The following is a 22,031-nucleotide window of genomic DNA, read 5'->3' as shown; positions in this document are numbered from 1 at the left end:
GACGTGTTAGTTCTAGAACTGGGAGTTCCAGGAGGAAAACAGAGATACATTCGATGTAAATAAATTAAGAAGTTTTCAATGTGGTAATTTTTGGATGTGAACATCAGGATTTTCAGCTAGAAATGGCGTAACAAGATAGAGAATATATATTTAAAAAATCCAAACCTAGACTCACAAATACAAAATTTTACAAAAAGAAAAAAAAAGCAAAGACACATAAAAACCAAAAACAAGTGTTTCTAGAAAGGAAAAAAATTGACATATTCAAAAACATTGCATACCAAAAGATGATAATAGAGCGGCATTTTCTCCTCAGAGATAAGAGAGAAAAGAAGTTCTAGAATTCTATACTTAAACTATAATTTAACTATGCAAGAAAGCAAAGGCTTCTGAAAGTTCTTCAGTCCTAATCTATCTGTAAAAACCATTAAACGATGATTATTACTAAACACATCAATAAACACAAATGTGTACAAGAAACAACAGTGGGCAAAGAGACAGGCATAGCTGAGACGTAAATATAAATAAGTGTTCTTAACAAAAATGATTAACGCCAATCCAGGACAAATGCTCATTCAATCTCTACACCGCAGGAGGTGGGAGCACAGGACAGGCAAAGCAGAAATTTGTTAAGGTGCTTAAGAGGGAGAAGAGAGACAAGCAGAGGGAGAGAGATAAGGGAGCAAGAAAGAGGCAGAGTTAGTGAGCAAGAGAAAGAAACTGTAGCTATTGGGAAAAACACAAGTTTAAATATCTCAACTTAAACTGCAAGCATTGAAACATAACACTGAGAAAGGAAACTGCAAGCAGTAACAATGCAAATGAAAGCCACAGACCAATAATAAGCAAGACAGAAAAAAAACAGGTACTACAGTAGGTGAAAAAAGCAAAACAGAAATAATGGATGCAAATATTGTTATGGTAATAACAATAAATATAAACCAGTTAAAGTAGATAATTAAAGGTCAGGCACTTTGGGCTTGGTAAAACGGCAAGTGACTGTGTTCGCTTCGGCAGCACATATATTAAAAGGTGAATGACAGCTATGTTTTACTTACAAGACCCACACTTTATTTTTAAGAGATTATTATTTGAAATGTAGATTTTGTAGAGAGAGATGGTCCTTCTTTGTTCACGCCCCAAATGGCAGCAACGACCACAGCTAAGCTAAGCTGAGCTGAAACTGGGAGCCAGGAGCTTTTTCTGGGTCTCCCATGCGGGTAAAGTGTCCCAAGGACTTGGGCCATCCTCCGCTGTTTTTCCAGTGCATAAGCAGGTAGCTGCAGCAGAATTGGAACAGCCGGGGATGTTCCACTGTTCTGGCATCGGTCTGGGATGCCAGAACCACACAGCAGATGATCAGCTTGCAGTGCCACGACACAGGTCCCTCCAGGCCCATACTTAAAAACAAAATGTCACAAGGCAATTGAATTAAGAGATGAAGAGGATGGACATAGTGGTACAGGAGGCTAAGCCACTGCTTGGGATGCAGGCATTCCGTATTGGAGCACCTAGGTTCAAAGTCGGCTCCTGTTTCTGACCCAGCCTCCCTGGGAGGCAGCAGGTGATGAAGCATGTCTCTGGCTTACTGTCCCCCTCATGGAAGATCCAGAGGGAGTTCCCAGTTCCTGGCTTCAGCCAGTCTAGCACTGTCTATGGAGTACAAATCATGGTTGACATATCTCCCTTGCTCATGTTCGCTCTACCACTATGCCTTTCAAATAAATAAAAACAAACTCTGAAAGAAAGAAGAGATGAAGAAAGGTAAACCAGATAGGGCTACCAGAAAAAAATAGCAAAAAAGTTTTAGAGGAAAAAAAACGGGGGGGGGGGTGGTGGTGAACAAGAAGAAATGTAATTAAAAGGATATAGCTGACTGACGACAAATCAGACCCACCTGAGCTGCCTTGGATAAGAATGATTTTGTTTGTCATTTCTGCAATCTTGCCATTAATTAATTGGGCCTCTGACAAATCAGCAAACAAAGCAAGATCAAGAAAAGAAAAAAAAAACCCTTAGTAGATAATCACACTACCTAATATTCAGATAGTGACAAAGAAGAGAGAAAAGGAAAGGGTCATGGGTGTGTAGTTTTCAACAACAGGACAGTCAAGGATGGCCTTGCTGAGAAAATGGCAACCACGAGCCAAAATGTGATTGCTCAGGAAGCAGCCACATAGCCTTCTGAAGGCAGAGAACAGCATGGGCAAGTGGTCACTGCACAGAACACAAGTCAAGTAAATCAGCTGAGGAGTGGCTAGAGAAGTAAGTGGGGAATCTGAAGAACGTAATATCTTAGATGTCAAGGAAACAAAGTTGTTCAAGGAGGATGGAAAATCAACCATAACAAATGACCTGGGGACTAATTATTTAGCAAATAGGAGCCAACGCTGCCTTGGATCAAAACAAACGCAATTGAGTGGCGGGAACTAAAATCTGATAAAAGCAGCATCCAAGAGAAAAAATGAAATTGTGAACACAATCACTTTGACCAACTTTTCTATCAAGGAAAGCTGAGGAAGAGGGGCAGTAACTGTAGAAGCAAGTGAGGTGGAGATAGGGTAGATATTCAACAATCGGAGAAAAAATCCAGCCCCATGGAACAGAAGCCAAGGTCCCTGTCCTGCAACATTTCAGGAAGTTTCTAAAGTAAAAACGCATTTGGGGAGTGAATCATCGAACGGAAGATCTTCCTCGCTGTCTCTCCTCTCTGTATATCTGACTTTGTAATAAAACTAAATAAATCTTTAAAAAAAAAAACGCATGAACACTAGTTATCTGGAAAATGACATAATTCAAATGATTGTCGAAGAGAAGATATTTTGAGAACTGTTTGGCATTCAATCTGGGAGACCAGAATGAAGTCTAAACAGGTGCTCCCGGACTGTAATTTTACAACTCAAAGAGGCTGAGCATGTTCCACAGCATTTGACCTAATGAAAGAAGACTGTGTTAAAAAGAGAAGGGCTTGGGCCCGGCATGGTAGTCTACTGACTAATGTCCTCACCTTGAACATGCCACGATCCCATATGGGTACCAATTCTAACCCTGGCTGTCCTGCTTCCCATTCAGCTCCCTGCTTGTGATCTGGGAAAGCAGCTGAGGACAGTCTAAAGCCTTGGGACTCTGCACCTGTGTGGGAGACCCAGAAGATGCTCCTGGTTCCTGGCTTTGGATCAGTGCAGCACCAGGCCTAGCAGTCAGTTGGGGAGTGAAACAGAGGATGAAAGATCTTCTCTGTCTCTCCTCCTTTCTGTACATCTGACTTTCCAACAAAAACAAAATAGATTTTTTTAAAAAGAGAGAGAAGGGCTGGAGTTGAGGAAGATCTATAAAACAGGCATCTGAGAGACAAAGTATGGCAATGGGCTTCTAGCAGCACCCATCAGAAAAGGTATGCTGAATAAGACTTGAAAATTTGGTCCATTTGGCAAGTGTTTTTCATTTTAATTACATGGATGGGTTTTTCTTGGGATTACTGGGCCATTAAGATAATCCAAATGATTTTAGAATCAGGAAGTGACCTTATGAAGAAGTAATTTCTCATGCAGATTCGCTCCAACAGCACAGGGTGCTTACCAACTTAGCTAAGGTGTTTAGCCCCAAGGAGACTTTGTCAGTATTAATGTGCCAATAAACCAGCATTCTGATGTGCTTGCATTCCCAAATGGCTTTGGTTTCAGTAATCAACAGTCTATTACTTTATGGATATATTGAAGCCAAGGAACCCAGAGACCAATGTCCAAATTTTGAAGGACGCTGAAGTAGAATAGGACCAAACACCAAGAGTGGCCTTTTGTCCACCTAACCACATAACCGGAATATTACCCTGAACTCAAAAGTTAGAAAAGCATCTAAGACTCTGTCACCACTAGCCATGCAGCCCCAAGCAGTGTCACTTAGTCTCTGCATGCCTCAGCTTGCATGTCTTTGTGTATTTTTTGCATATCTTTTTCAAACGGGAGTAATCACAGCTAACTTGCTTACCTCTCTGGCTTGCTCAGATGCTCAGAATCTGAATCTCAAACAAATGACAACATGAACAGAAGGCATGAACACTATCATCATGACACACCTCGTGGCCTGAAGCATGTTATCAGGATTATCTGGAAGCTAGAGATGAGATGTGAAACCTTCAATGTGCTGAAGAAAATACGGGAAATGCCTACCTCTCAGCAACTGGCTTGGCAATGCTAGCAAAGATGGTCTCTTGGTTTGCATCCTGATCAAAAATCCTTTGAAATCTGCAACATGAAGAATGACAATCATTTCAAAGCTGAGCCCTCCAACACTACTAGATTAATACATCTTATATTCCCAACAGCTTTGTAAATTACCCCACATTGACATCACTGGGCTTACCTAATTTAACACAATGTTTTCTCTGTACTCCCAGCCACACTGTGCTGTTGTACTCCAGTACACAAATGTTGGGTACACAGTATGGCTTTGACAAGATCTGCACAATAAATCTCTCTGAAAAACTGCAGCGGCTTTGAACCAATAGTAAACTGTGTGTTTTTTAGTTCTCAAGACTGACAGTGTCTACAATTGGCACCAAATTGAAATCTAGATAACAGCATGAAATGGAAACCCAAGAAGGGGATGTAAACGGCCAAAGAATGTCTAATATCAGGCCCAAGGTAAGTGAATCTATGAATTATGTGATCACTAAACTCACTTTTAATGTTTTTCACTTAAGTTTTTTTTTTTCACTAACCAGGAACCACATTCCACCATCAAACACTTTTTTACAGGATTTTATTTCATTTTATTTTATCATATCTCAGAGGCCAAAAGAAAAAATCAAAGTAGATCTATCCTGCAAGAGAAATTTGTATCAGACTGGCCAGGACCATGGGAAGGTGGTTGGGTATCAATTTCACTCTCGTGACAATACCACTCTGCCTTAGTGTGGTACAGAATCATAGGCCCAGTGGAATACCTGAGGTGGAGACACACAATCTTCCCTTTGACAGTATGGTAAGTTGCTGCCAGCAAGTATGACCCCATCAAAACATCACAAGGACAAGAGAGAGATGGGTTGGTGAGTGGGAGGAGCAAATGGGCCGCAAGGTTAACAAAAAGTGAGTCTCAGCAGGGTTTTGGAATGTCAATGGTTATTGCTTCTTTGTATCTGTACAGTACTTCTTTTTATTTTTTCCAAGTTAAAATCAATTGAGAAACTTTAAGACAAATACTTGAGGGCATCATAAGCAGCTTTCAGAGTGACTTAGGAATGTCTGTTCTACATGCCTGCTGAACAAAGTAAACTGGACATGTATTCAATCACTAAGGAGGAGTTTACAAGGATGTCTGGGGCTGGACAGGGAGTAGAAAATGAAATGAAACTCACTGTCTTTATCCAATGTTAACCACAACAGATTCCCATCCATTTCAGAGAAGCAAATAATAAAGTATATTGAGAGGTCATCTAAGACATTTAGCAGACAAGCTATATTTCAGGATTCACTCTTCACCATCCTACAGCTGTATCAGAGGTTCTGGTGTGAACAGCCACACAACACAGAGGCTGACCTGACACACAGCTGCTGACCTGCTCTTTGGAGCATGGTCCAGGATCACATCTGAGCAGACTGGACTGTGCTTTTGACGAGAATGGTGAGCAGGCTGGTTGGCTTCTCTTAGCAAGTCTGTGATAGCTGAGTGAATCAATTAGCCATTTTCCACTCCAGTAACTTAAGAAACAGGAATTCTATGTACTGCCATGTAATCAAAAGAGACAGCAGGAGTTTAAAAGAAGGCCCTGACCTTGGTCTGGTTTGGGCAGCCATTGGGGAAGTTGATCAGCAGATGGATGACCTCCCTCCCACTAGTCACTCCACACTATTTCCCCTTTGCTCCCCTTCTCTCCTCATCTCCCTTCTCTCCTATTCCTCCTCCACCTTTCTCTGTAACTCTGCCTATACATAAATTTTTAAAAACCCTAAAGAACCTAAGAATAAAAGATGGCAGCAAACCACAAGCACAATATATCCTGCAAGGTGCATAGCACACAATTGATTAAATCATCTTCATTTGCTAACTCATCTATTCATTTCCCAAACATGTGCTGGACGTCTACCCTGGTGCCAGAAACTTTGAGCAAGGTTTACATGAGACTCCAGTATAATTTTAGTAGAGCATCTGTAAGTGTATCAAACTTCTTGGAGAAAAATGACAACCTCCACTATTTAAAGTAGAAGGTTGTGTAAGTACAAGCCATCCAGTTCCCCCTGCATGCTAGCTTTCCCTCACACAATCTGGAATGAAGATCTGAACACCACAATGAGAGTGTAAATCACTAATTGTATCTGAAACACCAAATATCATCATCCCGAATGCTCTGCTTTATATAATGCAATTGCATAATCATCTGGAGAGGCAATTTGATCAGCTAACGTCTGAAGATCACTGAAGAGCGAAATCGAATCAGAGCTGTAAAGGAGATTAAGACATTTACAGAGGAGGAAGTCGAATTCCACAGAGATGAAGTGATTACTCTTGGGCTGGAAGCTCATTGGCTACACACCTTGAGATACAGCTTGGGCTCCTAGATTCCTAGGAAGTTCTTTCATGTAAGAAGTTGCATGGCTTTTTCCTAAATTCCATTTCAAACTCAGCGACACTTCTCTTCCCATCTCACATCTGTTTTTCCTTCAATCCTCTTCATCCCTAGAAGCGATAACTCTGTCCTAAATCCTCAGTCCATGTCTTTACGCCATCCTTGTCTCCTCTCTTCTGTAGTGCACTCTACATTCAACCAATCAGCAAACCCTGTCAGCTTGGATCTCCAAAATACATCTAGAATCAGACTGTTTCCCAACATCCTCACAGCTTCCTACCCTGGTCCAAGTGAAACTACCAAGACCAAAAAATCAGATCGTTTCATCCTTCTGCTCAGAAAAATCTAGCATTGGGAGACAAAGCCTAAACCCTCACAGTGACTGAAACAGCCCCACAGGTGGCCACTCCGCTGCTACTTTGGACTATCAACTTCTTCTCACTCTCTTGCTTACTCTACTCCAGCCAACCAGTCCCTTTGCCCTTCCAGTCCCTTTACCAGGCATGCTCACTCTTTCTACTGTCATCCCTCAGGGACCATGATGGCCAGCTGTCATACCCCCTCCAAGCCTTTGCTCAAATACTGTCATTACTGTGATGTCTTCCCTGACTGAGCTATACAATGTTGTCACCAGTCTTCTCCTTGGCCAGCTCTCACTCTTGTGCCCTCTATCCCTCTTCCCTGCCTTACTTTCCCCATGGCACAAAGTCAGCCAATGGGACTTTTTCAATAAGCCTAAGTTGACACACGCTCTGTAAAAGCTATTTGGGAAAGATGTGGTAGTGTGGCCAAGCAGTCTAAAGCGTTAGACTGAGGATATTTTGGGGAAATGTCGTGAGATGGAGACATGGCCAGTTGTTCTTAACCATCAGATGGAAACATGCTGACTAAAATGATTCAGCCAGCTGCTGCTTTATGGAGAGTGGCCAAGACCAGCCGTCACAGCCACAGCTGTCAAGGTACACTGCATGCTTACTACATCAGTGGGGGTAAACCATGCTTGCCACGTAGGGCTACACCTTCCAGGATACAACCAAAGGCATTGGGAATTACGAGGACAAGCTCATCTTGTTCCTACTTTCTATAAAAGGAAAAGCAATAAGAAGATGGGGTAGAGGGAGAGAATACACAGGAGAGACAAAAGGTGCAGTTGTGAAGATCAAGAATTCCGTACAAGACAAGAAAAAGAAACAGATAAGAATTTTAAAATAAAAAGAATGATGATAGTAGTCATTTAAAAATTCTCTGAGATAATTTTATCCAAAGGTAAGGACAAGAAAAGCTTTAAATTCACATTAAAAAAAAAAGTCTGAAGAGAAACACCAGAGGATTAGAATTCCTTCAACAGGACCTTGAAATCCATCACAAAAGTTTGGAAGGAAGACTAAATATGGATTTAATTTTGGCCCAAATTTCTCCAGAAAGAAAAGGTTAAGTAAGTATGAAAAAATAATAACTTCATACAAACTAGAAAATAAAGACAGTAATGAAACAGCCATAATGACACAGTTCAAGGCCTGGCTGTTAGAAGACCATTCAGACTAAAAGCCCTACCAGGGGTAGGGACCACCCAAAGCTGGCATTGTTAGCAGAACCTAACAGGTCAGTGCTGGCTAATAGGCAATCTACTGTAACCCAAAAACATGAGGGAGCCTCAAGAAGACTATGGAAAACACATCATATGAAAAACCTGCACAGGCTATCAGACTTTTTACACCCAAAAAAGCTCACGTTTTAATTCCATTTTCTTCAAGCTTTATGAGATACTCTTGTACATACGTTAAAATGATTTAACAGGCATTTTTTTAAAATTAAGAAAGAATGGGTGAAATTAACTCTAATAGCACACGTTTAACCCAACATATCCCTCATGCTTTCATTCCTATATTAATGCACATAAAAAAAAACCTGTGAGATATTTTACATGGTGAAAGGGATATTAAGTCTTGATGTCAAAACTCTTCATATATTTCACACTTGCCAACACATCGCATGTTCAGTAAGACACATTTCAAGTGCTCCTGAGGCACATTATTACGTCGCAGAGGACAAAGAAAGTACACATGTGAATATGAGGTCCACATATCCTTTACGTTACCCACGAGGCTGGCCTAGCCAGCACACAGACTGCACTGTAAGTTCTTATCTATGATACAATTAAGCAGCACATTGGCACTTTCTCTAAGTGCTAAGCCCTAGTGGACTGAGAAGGAAATGGATCACATTAGAGAAGTAGGAGTAGGAAAGGAAAGCTGAAATCTCGGAATATGATCTGGAATATAGAAATATCTTCCCTTCAACCTTGGGCACAGCAGTGGAAAATAAATACAACCTGAGTTCTCGCTACTCACTGAAGCAATTAGCCACTCCACAGTGTCTAGAAGAAATGGTCCTTTCTTACTTTAGAGTGGACAGTAACACAGTGCAAGCATGGAATACTGAGATAGAAATGAACGAGGGGAAAAGATACACTTACTTAAATCTGTAGCTTTCTCGTTTATTATTCACAAATCCATCAGCCAGATCACGTGGTAAGATAATTTCCAAGCTGGCCGCTAATTTTTCATCTTCATCTATAGAATAAATCTACAAACAATAAAGATAAATTACTACACACGATAAAAGTGCAGTGTAAACCACGACCGTGTTATTACGGCTTACACTGTTACGGCATGAAAAATGTACTTTCAAGAGTCATTTGAAAGAACAATTTTAACAATCATAACTTTAACAATCATGAAAGAACAATTTTGTTCTTTGAACCATGTGAGGACTCAAACAAGCCTGTAGAGCTGAACAAAAGACAAAGCCTAAATCAACACTCTCTCTAAGCTCGGTCATCTTTAAATTAACTGACATTCAAATTTGAACTGGTGGGTGTCTCTACTGTTGTCATGCAAAAAAAAAGTCCTGGAAGCAACATGTTACTTGTTTTGTAATGCGTATCAGAAATTAACATTTTACTACTACCCACAGCTTTTCTAAACGTTCACAAATTACCAGACAGAGACAAAAGAGCTAGGACAAGGGAGCTTTCTCCCAGAGCTCCTAAGAATGCTGTAATTCATATTATATTCAAAGGAGCCAGGCTTCTGTGAGATAGATTCAGGCACTTGATAAAAGACATGCGGTTAAAAAAAAAAAAAAGATGTAATTCACGTCTTTGATCTTATTTTCAAGGTACTCAGCTCAGCCCAGCCACTAATTAGCAACTGATCCTGGAGAAACCACTGAGACTCTCTAAGCTAAAACTGGAATAGAGGGTCTTAACCAAAATCCTCAAAACAGAACACTTGAATCCTTTTCTTGGTTATATACACCTTCATCTATTGGCCAGGACAATTCACAGTCAAGTTCATTTAAAAAAATTTTTTTTAAAGTCATGATAAAGACAAAAAGTTAAGATTTGGTTTCCAAGAGTTGGGTCCGGAACTGAGCTCAACTGACCAGCTGTGTAACGTGCGATCACGTTCACAATCGAGGCTCCTCAGAGCTGATTCCCTTCCAGGACTGCTGGGGGATCCAATGATGTAACAACAATGCAAGTATTTTATAACGCCTTCCCAGGAGATTTCTTGTTTTTCACCAGGAAATAAAATTCTTTCCAATGATGAAATATTTCCAGTTTAAAACCCAGTTAGATACTTGATGATGGGGTAGAAGTGAGGGAAAGTCAAATTGCTAAGCCAAGTAAAAGCCTACCTAAATCACCAGGATGTAAGAATCATTTCCTCAGCAGGGTTTTAATTGCAGCCTTTTAAAAACATAAAGGCTTCATGTAAAGAAGTCAGTCTAAAACTGTGTGCAAACACTAACACACAGAGCAAGTGTATGATACAGAAAAGCGAGATATAGCCAGGATGCTGAACATGCTATCATTGTCTGTACCTACAACGCCATGATACACTTGAATAGCTGAATGATGGACTCTACTACTGCCCTAATATAAAGGAAAGCAGTGGGGAGGACGGGAAATAAAGAGGGTGGAAAGGGAAATCACTGAGCCTATGGAACTGTATCATGAAAAATAGATACATTTTAAAAATACATAGAAAGCAAAGGTACCAGGTTCAAGGTTTTCTGGCTAGAAGTTTTCAGGAGATCGTTTTAAAGTATATCTTTTGGGATACTACATGTTCATTAATAGCTAGACAGGTAAGTGAAGTGTGTGTGTGTATGTGTGTGTGTGTGTAACACACCCTGTCGCTTTAGCAGAGCCCAGCATCTGCTCCTGACTGCTGACTGTAAGTAAACACAACATGTAGAGCTAAGCCCCTGGGGGGACGTATTACATAGAACAGTCTCCACCTGATGCATTTAAAACAATCTTCATGTAAGTGGCTGTAAGTGGAGAGAAACATGGGAAGGCACACATGGCTCTTTTTACGCTGCTTTATCCCTTGTATCGTGTTTTTGAAAGGCAACATTTTCCCTCCACTCTTCTCAAGCCGTTTCTCCTGAATGTATTCTGGTGAAAGGACTCAAGAGGATAATGACCAAGACGTTATAATCAGCTTGTTACATGTGAGACTGTATAAGGATACAAATCGCAGCATAGAAACAGAACAGAGATTATATAGTATTTTAAAAACACTAACTCCAGGCCCTCATAACCATGGTCCAAATTGTTCATGCTTGGGAATAAAGAATCCTGAATTACAGTCACAGCTCCACCACTCAGCAGCTGGATACCCCGGCCACAGTAAGTATCTCAGGTTCCTCATCTGTACAATGAAGAAAACACCCAGCCCTTTTCAGGAGAACCAGAAACCATGCAGTGAAAGCAACTGTCACAGGGCCTTTTCTTAAGAAGCGCCAAAAACTACCATGTCCCCTTCAAGGCAGAGCAGAGTGTGTGTTGAAACATTTCACCAGTACACAGGGAACCTCAGAGCAGGGGCAGAATCGACATCTAGTCCCCCCCCCCCCCGCCCCTTCTGAAGTAGGCTTCCCAGAGGAAGCACCTGGCGAAAAGCCAAACGTTTTGGAACCAAGTGTGGACGCGTGTTCTTTGTGTCTGGATGCATCACCTAGCCGCCCATCTGCGGCTACAAAGAGTGTATGTAAACCATTAGGTTTACGGCGCAGCGCGTCAACGCGACCAGTCAACACATTCTTGCCGAGGACGGGCTGTGTCTGCGCTTTGAGTAGCTCCACCGGACCTGGAGAGTTTCAGGCACGTCCAAACACCCGCCCGCCGCGCCGCGGCGCGAACCCTTCTCCCTGAGGTACCCGAGGGGCGGAGCTGCCTGGCGGGGGGCTGAGGGGCAGGCTTCTCGGGTCGGAGGGCGGGCGCACACCCCGCGCGCCTCAGGGCGAACCGGCCTCGTCAGCGCCCACCTCGCCGGGCCGGGGGGTCAGCCGGTCAGCGCCCCTGACCGAGGGCGAGCGAACGAACACCACGTGCGCCTCAGGTACTGTCCTAGCCCGGTCAGCGCCCCATGACCGAGGGCGGGCGAACACCCCGCGCGCCTCAGGTGCTGTCCTAGCCCGGTCAGCGCCCCATGACCGAGGGCGGGCGCACACCCCGCGCGCCTCAGGTGCTGTCCTAGCCCGGTCAGCGCCCCATGACCGAGGGCGGGCGAACACCACGTGCGCCTCAGGGCGAACCGGCCCGGTCAGCGCCCGCCCCGCTGGGCCCTGGGGGTCGGCCGGCCAGCGCCCCGAACCCCGTGCGCCCGGGTCTGAGGACGGCCCCCGAAGCCAGCCACACCGGCCCAGCCCCCTCGCGTGCCGTCCCACCCCCGGGGCCCCGCCGCCTGGGCGCCCTGGCAAGCTCTCCAGCCCCGTACCCCTTGCTGGTGCTTCCGGAGAGAAGGTTTCACTCTCGCGAAAATCTGGATCGTCTGATTCACCATCTCCTCCCTTGCTCTGCACTGACCCTTGACCTCTCTCAAGCCCTGGCAGCCACAACCTGTGACCCTCACACCAGCTCCGGGGACCCGCAGCCTTAGCAACAGTAACTAGGGACACTACCCAAGGAGCCCCGCGGCAGCCAAGACTCCGCCTCCTCGTCCTAATTGGTCGTGCCGGAGAGGGGAGGGCTAAGGTACCCTGAGGGGGCGGAGCCGAGCGCCGAGTGCTGCGCATGTGCGCAGGGTAAAGTCCTGTCATCTGGGGTTAGCGCCGGGGCTGGCCAGAACTTTGTCTAAAGGCATGAGGGCGACCATAGCTGGAGTTATGTCTTAACTCATTCTTTTCTCTGTGCCTTCAGCGCTTTTTAGCTATTCGTTCATTAAAGTAGTGTCACGTAATCTATGACAGTGTCCGGGTTGGGAGGGGAGGAGGACAGGTGGACCCCAAACCGAGCAAGCTTTGCTTGTCTGGTTGGAGATCACCAAACCACGAAGGACATGAATTTTCAGCCGAAACGAAGGGCTGTGCTCTGACTGGGGTAGGCCTGGGGTTTGAGAAGGGATGTGACTGGCGAAAAGGGGACTTTTCCACGCAAAAGTTACATCCAGAAAGCGTGGGGCCACGGTTAGCATAGCAGGTTACCACCCCCAAATTCTACACGAAGGTAATGCGATTAGGTCCCTAGTTCCAGTTGCCAAATCCAGCTTCCTGTCAGAGCAACTCCTGGGAGACAGCTGTGATGGCTGGAGAGATTGATCCCGTCGCTGCCATGCACGTGGGCTACCTGGAATGAGTTCCTGGCTCCCGTCTAGGCCCAGCTCTGCCCAAGACAGGCACCAGTGAAGTGAAATCAGTGGTGAGAATTCTGTCCCTCTCTTAAGTAAGTAAAAAGCAATAGTCAAAAACAGAAAACAAGATGGGCTTCTAAAAAGATGCTGAGCACTTGAAAGCATGCTTTGTATCATGGCCCAGCAGAGAAACATCAATTGAAATCACCATGAGGTGTCCTTATGCCCCATCAGAATGGCGGAAATGAAACAATGACACCAGAGGCTGATGAGAGGGTACAATGTGAGATGCATGGTGTAGACCAGTTCAGCCACTCTGCAGGACAGTTTGGCCGTTTTCTATAAACCCGAAGGTGTACTAGCTCCAGCTCTGAGCCACAGCACTCTGGCGCATTTCAACCCCCAATGAAGTGAAAGCTCGTGTTCCCACAAAAAACTCTGCCTCAGTGTTCACACCACTTGTATTGGTATGAGTCCCTAAGTGGGAACGACCCAGATGTTCCAAGGAATTAAACTGTGAAATAGGATTTGACTCTGAAAAGGAAGGTGCTCTTGATGGGACTTGAAAGGGTTTCTGGGAAATTCTGCTGCATGAAAGAAGCCAGACTCCAAGGTTACAGACTGTGAGATTCCGATATCTAGCATTGTTGAGGTGGTAAGGGAGGAGCAGAAGATGAGTGGTGCCAGGGAACTGGGGAGGTGGCGATGGTTGCAAAGGAGATTCTTGTGCTGGATTTATTCTGCATCTTGACTGTGACAGTGGTCACAGACAGCTGCGTGTGTGACAGCTTTGCATAGAATAGAACACAACAGAGAGTGCATATAACACTGGTGAAAGTCAAGTAAGATTGAGTTAAGTTGCAGAGCCTATCCATGTCAGTCCTGCTGATCGGGCTACTCCACTGTAGTAATAGAAGATCTGACCATTGTGGGAGACCAGGACAAGGGTGGGCAGGCTGTATCATTTTTGTACATCTGTATGCAAATCCACAGTTGTCTCAAAATAGAAGGTTTTTTTTTTTTTTTTTTTTTTTTTTTAGAAAAAGTTCTTAAAAGACCACAGTTTGGGAGACAAATTTTGGAGAACATATATGATAAAGGACTTTCATTCAGAATACAAACTTTTAAAAGCCCAGAAGCAGAAAAATAATCTCAAGTTAAAAAAAAAAAAAAAAGAAAGCAGGGACCAAAGATTTGAATGGATACTTTACCCAAGAGGATATATCACTGTCAAATAAGCTCACAAAAATGGTGGTCAGGGCCATTGATCATTGATAAAGGCAAATTGAAACTTCAAGAAGGAACCGTCCTATATCCCTTAGGATGGAGAAAGTAGGAGAATAAATCTGACAAAGCTAGTTGCTGGAACAGATGCAGAACACATGGAACTCCCAGACATCACTGATAAGAACCTAAGATGGACCAATCACTTTGAAAAAGTTTCCTGTGTTTAAAAAATAAAATACACCCTATAGTTACCTTATGACCCAGCAGTCCTACCCCTAGGTATTTACCCAAGTGAAACAAAAACTCATGTTCACACAGAAACCTAAACATGGATGTTTATAGTGGTTTTATTCACAATTGCCAAAAACTGAAAACAAAGTAAATGCTCTTCAACTGATGAATAGATAAACAAACTGGTGCATCCATATAACAAAAAGCAATGAACTGCAGATGCTTACAACAGCATGATTAAATCTCGAATTTATTGCACTGAGTGAAGGATGCCAGACTCAAAGGTTACACGCTTTATAATTCCATTTACATGACATTCTAGAAAAAGGAAAACTGTAGGGATAGAAAACAGATCTGTGGTTTCCAGGGCTTGCGAGCAAGGGAGGGAGTTGACTGCAAATGAGCAGGAAAGAATTTTGAGGGGTGTGATGGAACTGTTTTGTATTTTGATTGTAGCGTGGCACCTACATCATGATATGTATTTGTCAAAACTCATAGGACTACCTATACACATCAAAGAGTAAAATATATTAAATGTAAATTGTTTCATAATAAGAAATGCCAAAAAATAAAGAAATAAAACAGAGTGGATATGAGCAAGTATATTGGTAGCGGCTATGGAGCAGAGAGATGAGGAAAGATATGGCACCGATAAAGACTTTAGGCATGTCTTCACCTGATGGAAGACAAAATTCACAAAATTCAATGTATGATAAAGGTGTTCATGTGGACAGACAAAACAGAGTAAGGAAAAAAGGGAAATAAGGAGTTAGAGATACAGTAAACTTCAGTTGACCTTCAACTGGCAGCTGGATAAAATGTAGAAGCTGTGGCACATGTGGATGGGCAAGTCTTCATGGATCTTTTTTTTTTTTACCCAGAAAATGACCAAGTTGCTCAAGAGGCCTGAGGGTGAAATGCTAACTCTGCTAGCTGCAGATGGAAATTTTATGAAAGGTGCAGCCAGCAAGGTCGGAAAGAGAAAGGGGAACGTTGTGTTCTGGAAGCCAGGGGGACACAGCATTTAAAAGAAGAAAGTTGTCAGTACTGTACTGTGGAATACTAAAGAGGATGCACCATATAAGTACCCATCTGCTTTAAATGACTAAAAGATCTTTAGTGATTTCAATAGTGATGTCGCTGGAGTGGCGGGAACAGGTGTCACCACGTTGCAGGAGGCTGAGGAACAAGTGGGAGAGAGGGCAGGAAGCGGAGACAGCCAAGATAGGCTGCATTTTCCAGAAGCTTGTTGTGGTGAGTTATCAAGAAGCAAAGCACAATGTAAAACCCAGAGAAATTCAGGGCTGGGATGGTCTTTTGTTTGTAATTAAGGGAGTAGAAAGATGGAAGGTCCAGGAATGAGAGAGGACAATAAAAGTTTGTACCACAGAGTTATGAAGAGGCAAGAGGGCCAGGGATATTTAGAGAAGATAACTTTCAGTATTCAATCACAAAGAACTTTAAGTATTAAATCGCAGGAGAAAATAAAGTTGGCCTTGGCATGCAGGAGTTTGTGGAGGGTGGAAGGAGAATCTGCATCCAGGTAGTGGCAATCTTTTTTTTTTTTTCAGGTAGCGGCAATCTTATCTTTTCTCTCTTGAGTTCTGGGTTATGTGATCACCTGTATTGATGGGGAGGAAGTATGGGCTCAAGTCCTGCATCTGTCTTTCTAAGAATGTGACCCTTGCCAAGTGATTTATATTTTTAAGTTTCGGCTGCCTCATCCAATACATGGGGAGAGGTAATAACAGTATCTGTTTCACGAAGTTGTCTTGAGGATTAAACGTGGGCATGAATGTAAAGATGTTAACAGCATATCTAGTGACGAGAGTGCTCACACACAGACTCTGATCTCTGAATTGGTTTCCTTTCTGAGGAAAAAAATGCCTTCTAAGTGACAGAAACTGTGCTTTATAAATATATATAAGGACAGTTCAAACATTAATGGAAAATGGAATTAGATGAATTTAGTGTATTATTTAAAAAACTTCTTAAAATTCATACTTAGGAGGGGGTCTTCAAAAATTTACAGAAAATATGTATTATTAAAAATGTTCACAAAGATTTCAAATTCTTTTTGCAATAAAATGAACTCATCTTTTAATTCTACCATTCAGACATTTTCTTAAGGGTCCTCATATATCAGATGTACTGGAGACTGCAGACTCAGATAGCTGCTTGGGCCAGACCTACGACAGAAACACATTCTGCAGAAACAAGAGCAATGGATCATGGTAAATTGGAGACTAGTGCCCCCACTAACAGCAATAGCATTCAGAATGGTTGATGCACCATGCCACCTGAAGAAAGCATAATTGTAGGGACCCTACTCAAACCCCTGCTTCTATTCTTGGTAAAACTAACTCCAGTAACTCCCAGGCCTACCTGTAATGGATATGAAGTAGGCCTTGAGACGAAATCTCCAAGTTACAGTGTTTTTCCTGCAGCTGAGTTTATAATATCCAGTGTTATGATTTGCACATTACCTCCTTGATTCAACGTGGGGATTAAGATGCTTTGCAATTGTTTAGGAGATTCTTGAGCTCTGCAGTTGCCAAAATAATAGATAATCGCACCAGGCAAATTAGCCGAGGCTTATTTATCCCAAATCTGAAAAACATTAAACTGTGCCTGAAATGAATTAGTCTATAGGCAAGTGAGTCGGGTTTTGTTTGCTTGTGTATTTTGCTTCGTTTTTAAAGAAAGATTGAAACGATGCCCCAGTATTCGTTTTCAACTACCTCTTGAGCTGTTGGTACTACAGCTATAAAATGCTTCATTTTACTTTACAAGTCTGAAGAGGGACCAGTTAAAGTTTTATGGGCTGGTAATTTTGATACAGAATATGTGTGTAAAATTGCCTAATTGCAAGTAAACCTTCCTCTCCTCCATTGTATACATGGCTTCAGGGGATTTATGTTTCTTCAAAAATCCTCTCTGGTCACAGCAGGATTTCCCCCGCTCCTGAGATTATGAACTGAATGTTGAGACATGTGCTGAAGGCTAACCTGGGATCTTCTCACAATTGCCTCCTCCAAGAAGCCAGGCCAGTATCCAGAACGTCTCTGTTTATTAATAAAAAGCACCCTTCAAAGAACATAAACCAACATGTAAACTGGCCCTTATATTTGGGCTATTAGATAGGTCCCTGATGGAGAATTTTGAGAAAGGAATTGAAAGATGAGGAGGAGAGAGTGTGTGTTTCAGAGAGGACAAACTCCCTCGGAGACCCCTTCCCAGCTGGGGTCTGCAGTTAACAGTCCAGAGTGACCAGTACTGGGGTTGGGGCAGGGGGATCCCGTCACAACCTGCAGTTTCATTGTTTCTGAACTAAGGGGGAACACGCAGCACAAATTCTGGTATTCATTAAGTGCTAAATAATAACAATATGCCATCCAATTGCAGAGCAAGGGTACCACACAATCTGTAATATATAATTTCAGCAAAGAATTTTCTTTTGAGAATATGTTCAGCTAATTCAAAGCATAATTTCATTAGCATAACCGTTTTTCACAGCAGGGTGACATTCAGTAAACATCACCCACACTTGGGTTTGTAGAATGACTGGAAATGGCTGGGGTTAGTGAGCTTGGACTATCTTCCTCTCCATCAGACCGTCGAATCAGGTGTTCCCCCCACTGGCTTCTCTCTCTCCTGCTGCTTCATCACGTCTCTGGCTGCCTGGCCTCTTCCAATTTGATGCTTTTCCTGCAGCCCTCCTGGGGATCCCCCTGAACAACATCAAAGTCATTTAAGGCTGGAAGCTGGTGGCCAGCCATATGGAATTACAGCCCAGACTCTTGCCGGATTACAGAGTGTGTGTAGCTTAGGAACCAAATGACAGTGCCATGGTATGAAGGGAAACTGGTGCTGCCTCCAGCCGTGGCTGGAAAATATGACTGTTTGTGTATTTATACTCAGGCTCATCTGAAACAACCTGAATGTTTTACCCACATCCCCCATGAAACAAGGGATGGGCTGAGTTTAAAAAAAAAAATAGCTCTTGAACTACCCACCCAGTTCTATCTTCTCCCTTTGTTTACTTAAATGGGTTTCTCTGCATACTTCGGAACTGGAAAAAACAAACTGCTGACCAACAAATAGCAGAACTTAGAACATAAAAGAAAATGACTCACATGTAGAAGCGCCTTACCTGACACATCATTACTGTCAGAAAATCCAACCATATCGCGTCTGCGTGATTCTGGAGAGGCAAGCAGCAAGCTCATCTACTCAGCCCTCTACTTTCTCATCTCTTACTCACTCCTCAGCCTGCTGAGGTCTGCCTTTCGTCTCTCACACGCCATGGCACCTGCTTAAGCTTTGCGTTCAGAGTGACAACTTTGTGCATCGTGGAATAACACCTGGAGAGACTCAGTTGCCTATGCTGGGCCTCAGAGCTGTTCTCTGTCTTGGATAGCTACAAAGGCACTTCAATAAGTCCATGGGAAACTGAAATTAACAGATGTTTATTTTGGTGCAATTTAAAAAATAAAGAAAACTTCCATGGGATGGCTACCCAGGGCACTGGAGGTGAGGGGCTGGTCTGCTCCAGACCTGACATGTCTCCCAGGCTTCAGCCCAGAACAGGAGGGTCCACAGGAGCCAGTTACATCACCGGCCTGGTGGGATTCCAGCTGACCCCTGGCAAACCGGAACAGACATTCCTTACATAATTGGGGCATAGACCACCCCTTTGCCTGCCCACGTATCTAAAGGAATATAAAACTCCTGGACATGCTGCCCTTTTCACCTCCATCTTGCTTCCGCTCTGCACGAAGGGCACCCAGGAGTGGATTTTCCAATAAAGCTTCTGTTACAACTATGGACAACTTGCTGATATTATTCCACCAGTGGGCGGACAGTCGGTGGTCATCACCTAACACCATGCATAGGTCTTTTCAGAATATTTATTTCCCGTGAATCTTTTGCAAATTACCTCAAAGGCATGGTTTTCAAAATTTTGCTCCAAAACACACCTACCTTTTAGTTCATGAATTTTCCATAAATATTTTGAACTTCCCTTATATATCTAATTTCTAAGTCCTAATTAATACCCATCCAAAGTTGTGGGCCTGCTTTCTGGCAAATACTAAGAAACTCATCAGATACGGTTGTCACTCAAAGGAATGGATTTGCGGCAAATGATGAGACCAGAGGGAATCATTGCCAGAGCCATGAGCAGGGGTAACGGGTATCTTATCCTGGGGGGAAGACGAATGTGTAAGAGGGGGTATTCTTGTCATTATATGTAGGGATAAGCACAAATCCATGCAGAAGCATGTGTCGTAAGTTATGATGAATAAGGCAAAGCACCTCCTGAGGCAGAGAGCTTAGCATTCGGAGGAAGCCCAGGGTGACCCATCTGTGTGCGTGTCATTCTCACAGCACAGTGGCTGCTTATCGCCTCTTTCTCTGAGATGTGATTGAAAACTCGAAAGACAACTTTGGAGAACATCAGGTGCTTTAGGGTCCTGAAATAGAAATGAGTCACAGTAAAGACTTTCTGGGTTGTTCTGGGTATTACTTGGTGGTTGGACAACACTGTTTCCTAACTGCGTTTTATTTCTCTCTCATCTGTTGCACTACTTGTAACTTTAGTTTACAAAATGATGCTGTTGGCTTATGTGGATTTCTTTTTACAAATCAACAAAAATCTCCCAACTGCTTTCCTTACCTCTCTCTAATCTTGCTCTTTTTCATTTCCCTCTGCTGCACCGGCGGCTCAGATCACTCCTGGTTAGATCATCAGTCTTTCTCTGTTTCAACTGCTATCAGGTCTGAAAATCCTTTGCAAACTGTTCTGTTTACATTTTGCAGCCCTTATCATGTCCTCCACTTTCGCTGCAGTTCCTCAGCTTGCTAAGTTTTTTCGCACCTCCATGCCTTTGCCTTGCTCTTTGTGTTGGCAGTCTACTTCCTGCCTTATCTGCTAGGAAAATAACAGCCATGCTAGATACAGCTCAAGTATCACCAGTTCTATAAAGATCGTCACCTACCTTCCCCTGGACACAGTGAGTGGGTATCCCCATTGCAACTGTGTCTCAAGTGAGAAATTTGTATCTTGTGCAAGTTCATGGAGAATGGAATTTAAAGATAAGTTAGTTTTGGTACAAAAGCATTTAAGCATTTGTGCAGTTTTCCACAGTGCTCATATCTTGTGGACTTAGTGAAATACTGATATGTTCTCTTGTATTAGGTCTGATTGTCCAGTTAGCGCTACCTAATGCATCTGTCCCCATTGCCAGCTCCTCATGTGCCCAGGGTTACTTTGAACTGTGACTGTGTGCCCTGTTTGTCTATTTCCAGTGATGGACGCAGACCAGAGATTTCCACATGCTTCATGAATGGATGAGTGGATACATGACACATTGTGATGAACCAATGAAACTCCTACAAATTAAAACCTTATGTCTAAGGTTTATATTCCTGTGGTGAAAATTACTTTCTTCTTCTCTGACACCCAGGAGAACAGAAAACCTACATACTGAATAGATACTCATGGCATTGTAGTTTCAATTTCTGAACAACTTTTCTTCAGGTATATTGAAGGTGGCTCCTAATTTCCCAGGGTGATAAATCGAGTGCATTAACACTGATATCAGTGGAAGACACCAGACACAGGATCTGATGAGGTGGTGAAGTGTGGGCCCAGGGTATCCACCATCAGTTAGTCATCTTTCAGGATATTTGAGATGTGTTTGCGGAATCTGGGAATCAGCTTATTTTTAATTTAAAAAGAATGTTCCTTTAGTAATTGTCAACTAAATAGTTCTTCATCTTTCACTTTCTTAGTCACTGGATTTTTAGAAATTCTACAAAGGTATTTTCTGGCATTTATAACCAGTAGCTCTTGCACCACCACTTCCATGATTTGGGCTCCCCAAAAGTGAAAGAATTGTCTTCTAAATTCCACAGCTGGTAACACTTGCCCCCTCCTCTCTCTGCAGCCATGAGTCATTGTTCAGGCCTCTGCTGGAGCTTTCCCTTCCTGCCTTTTTCACAGCAGCCTCAGACCCCAGCTGCAGAAGCCCTTGGCATCCTGCAGGTATCATCACTGCTTCTAACAGGTGCTAGCACTGCCAAAGGAACAATGACTTCGCTCTAGTTCATCATTGGATGCCTACTCTATGCACATGGGAAGTGCTTGATAGATATTTAATTAATGGAAAATCCTATATGGGTAAAATTGGTGAAAGGACGTCTATATAGGGAAAGCCAACATTGTTGTAGATTACACTCTTCCCAAATAGATATTGACACAAGGAGCATAATTGGGAGTGAGCCCAAGAAGACGGAGAAGGGAGGAATACCAATAAAGCATGCACTTACAGCTGGATTATCATTGTAGGAGACCAGGGCTT

The 22,031-nt window shown here is 43.0% G+C and overlaps 1 protein-coding gene and 1 long non-coding RNA gene across 6 annotated transcripts in view; one reads left to right on the top strand and one right to left on the bottom strand.

Moving 5' to 3' along the window:
* KIF6 (kinesin family member 6) overlaps positions 1-12,567 on the bottom strand; it is a 372,892-nt gene extending 360,325 nt beyond the window's left edge. For 3 of the 5 annotated variants that reach the window (XM_058663574.1, XM_058663580.1, XM_058663599.1), the window contains exons 1-3: positions 12,358-12,567; positions 9,042-9,151; positions 4,170-4,244 (exon numbers count right to left, since the gene is read on the bottom strand). In XM_058663574.1, coding sequence (XP_058519557.1) covers positions 4,170-4,244; positions 9,042-9,151; positions 12,358-12,423 — 251 coding nt within the window. In that variant the 5' untranslated portion in view covers positions 12,424-12,567. Of the gene's footprint in view, positions 1-4,169; positions 4,245-9,041; positions 9,154-12,357 lie in introns of those variants that run through there. The other 2 variants (XM_058663591.1, XM_058663585.1) reach the window with 2 other exon arrangements.
* Positions 12,482-15,640, top strand: LOC131480212 (uncharacterized). The gene is made up of 3 exons (XR_009245337.1): positions 12,482-12,614; positions 13,234-13,301; positions 15,549-15,640. It is a non-coding gene; the product is annotated as an uncharacterized LOC131480212 (long non-coding RNA).
* Positions 15,641-22,031: the final 6,391 nt, after the last annotated feature.

This window comes from Ochotona princeps, chromosome 1 (assembly GCF_030435755.1).
Source record: "Ochotona princeps isolate mOchPri1 chromosome 1, mOchPri1.hap1, whole genome shotgun sequence".
Taxonomy (NCBI): Eukaryota; Metazoa; Chordata; class Mammalia; order Lagomorpha; family Ochotonidae; genus Ochotona; species Ochotona princeps.
This window is presented reverse-complemented; position numbering and strand designations above follow the sequence as displayed.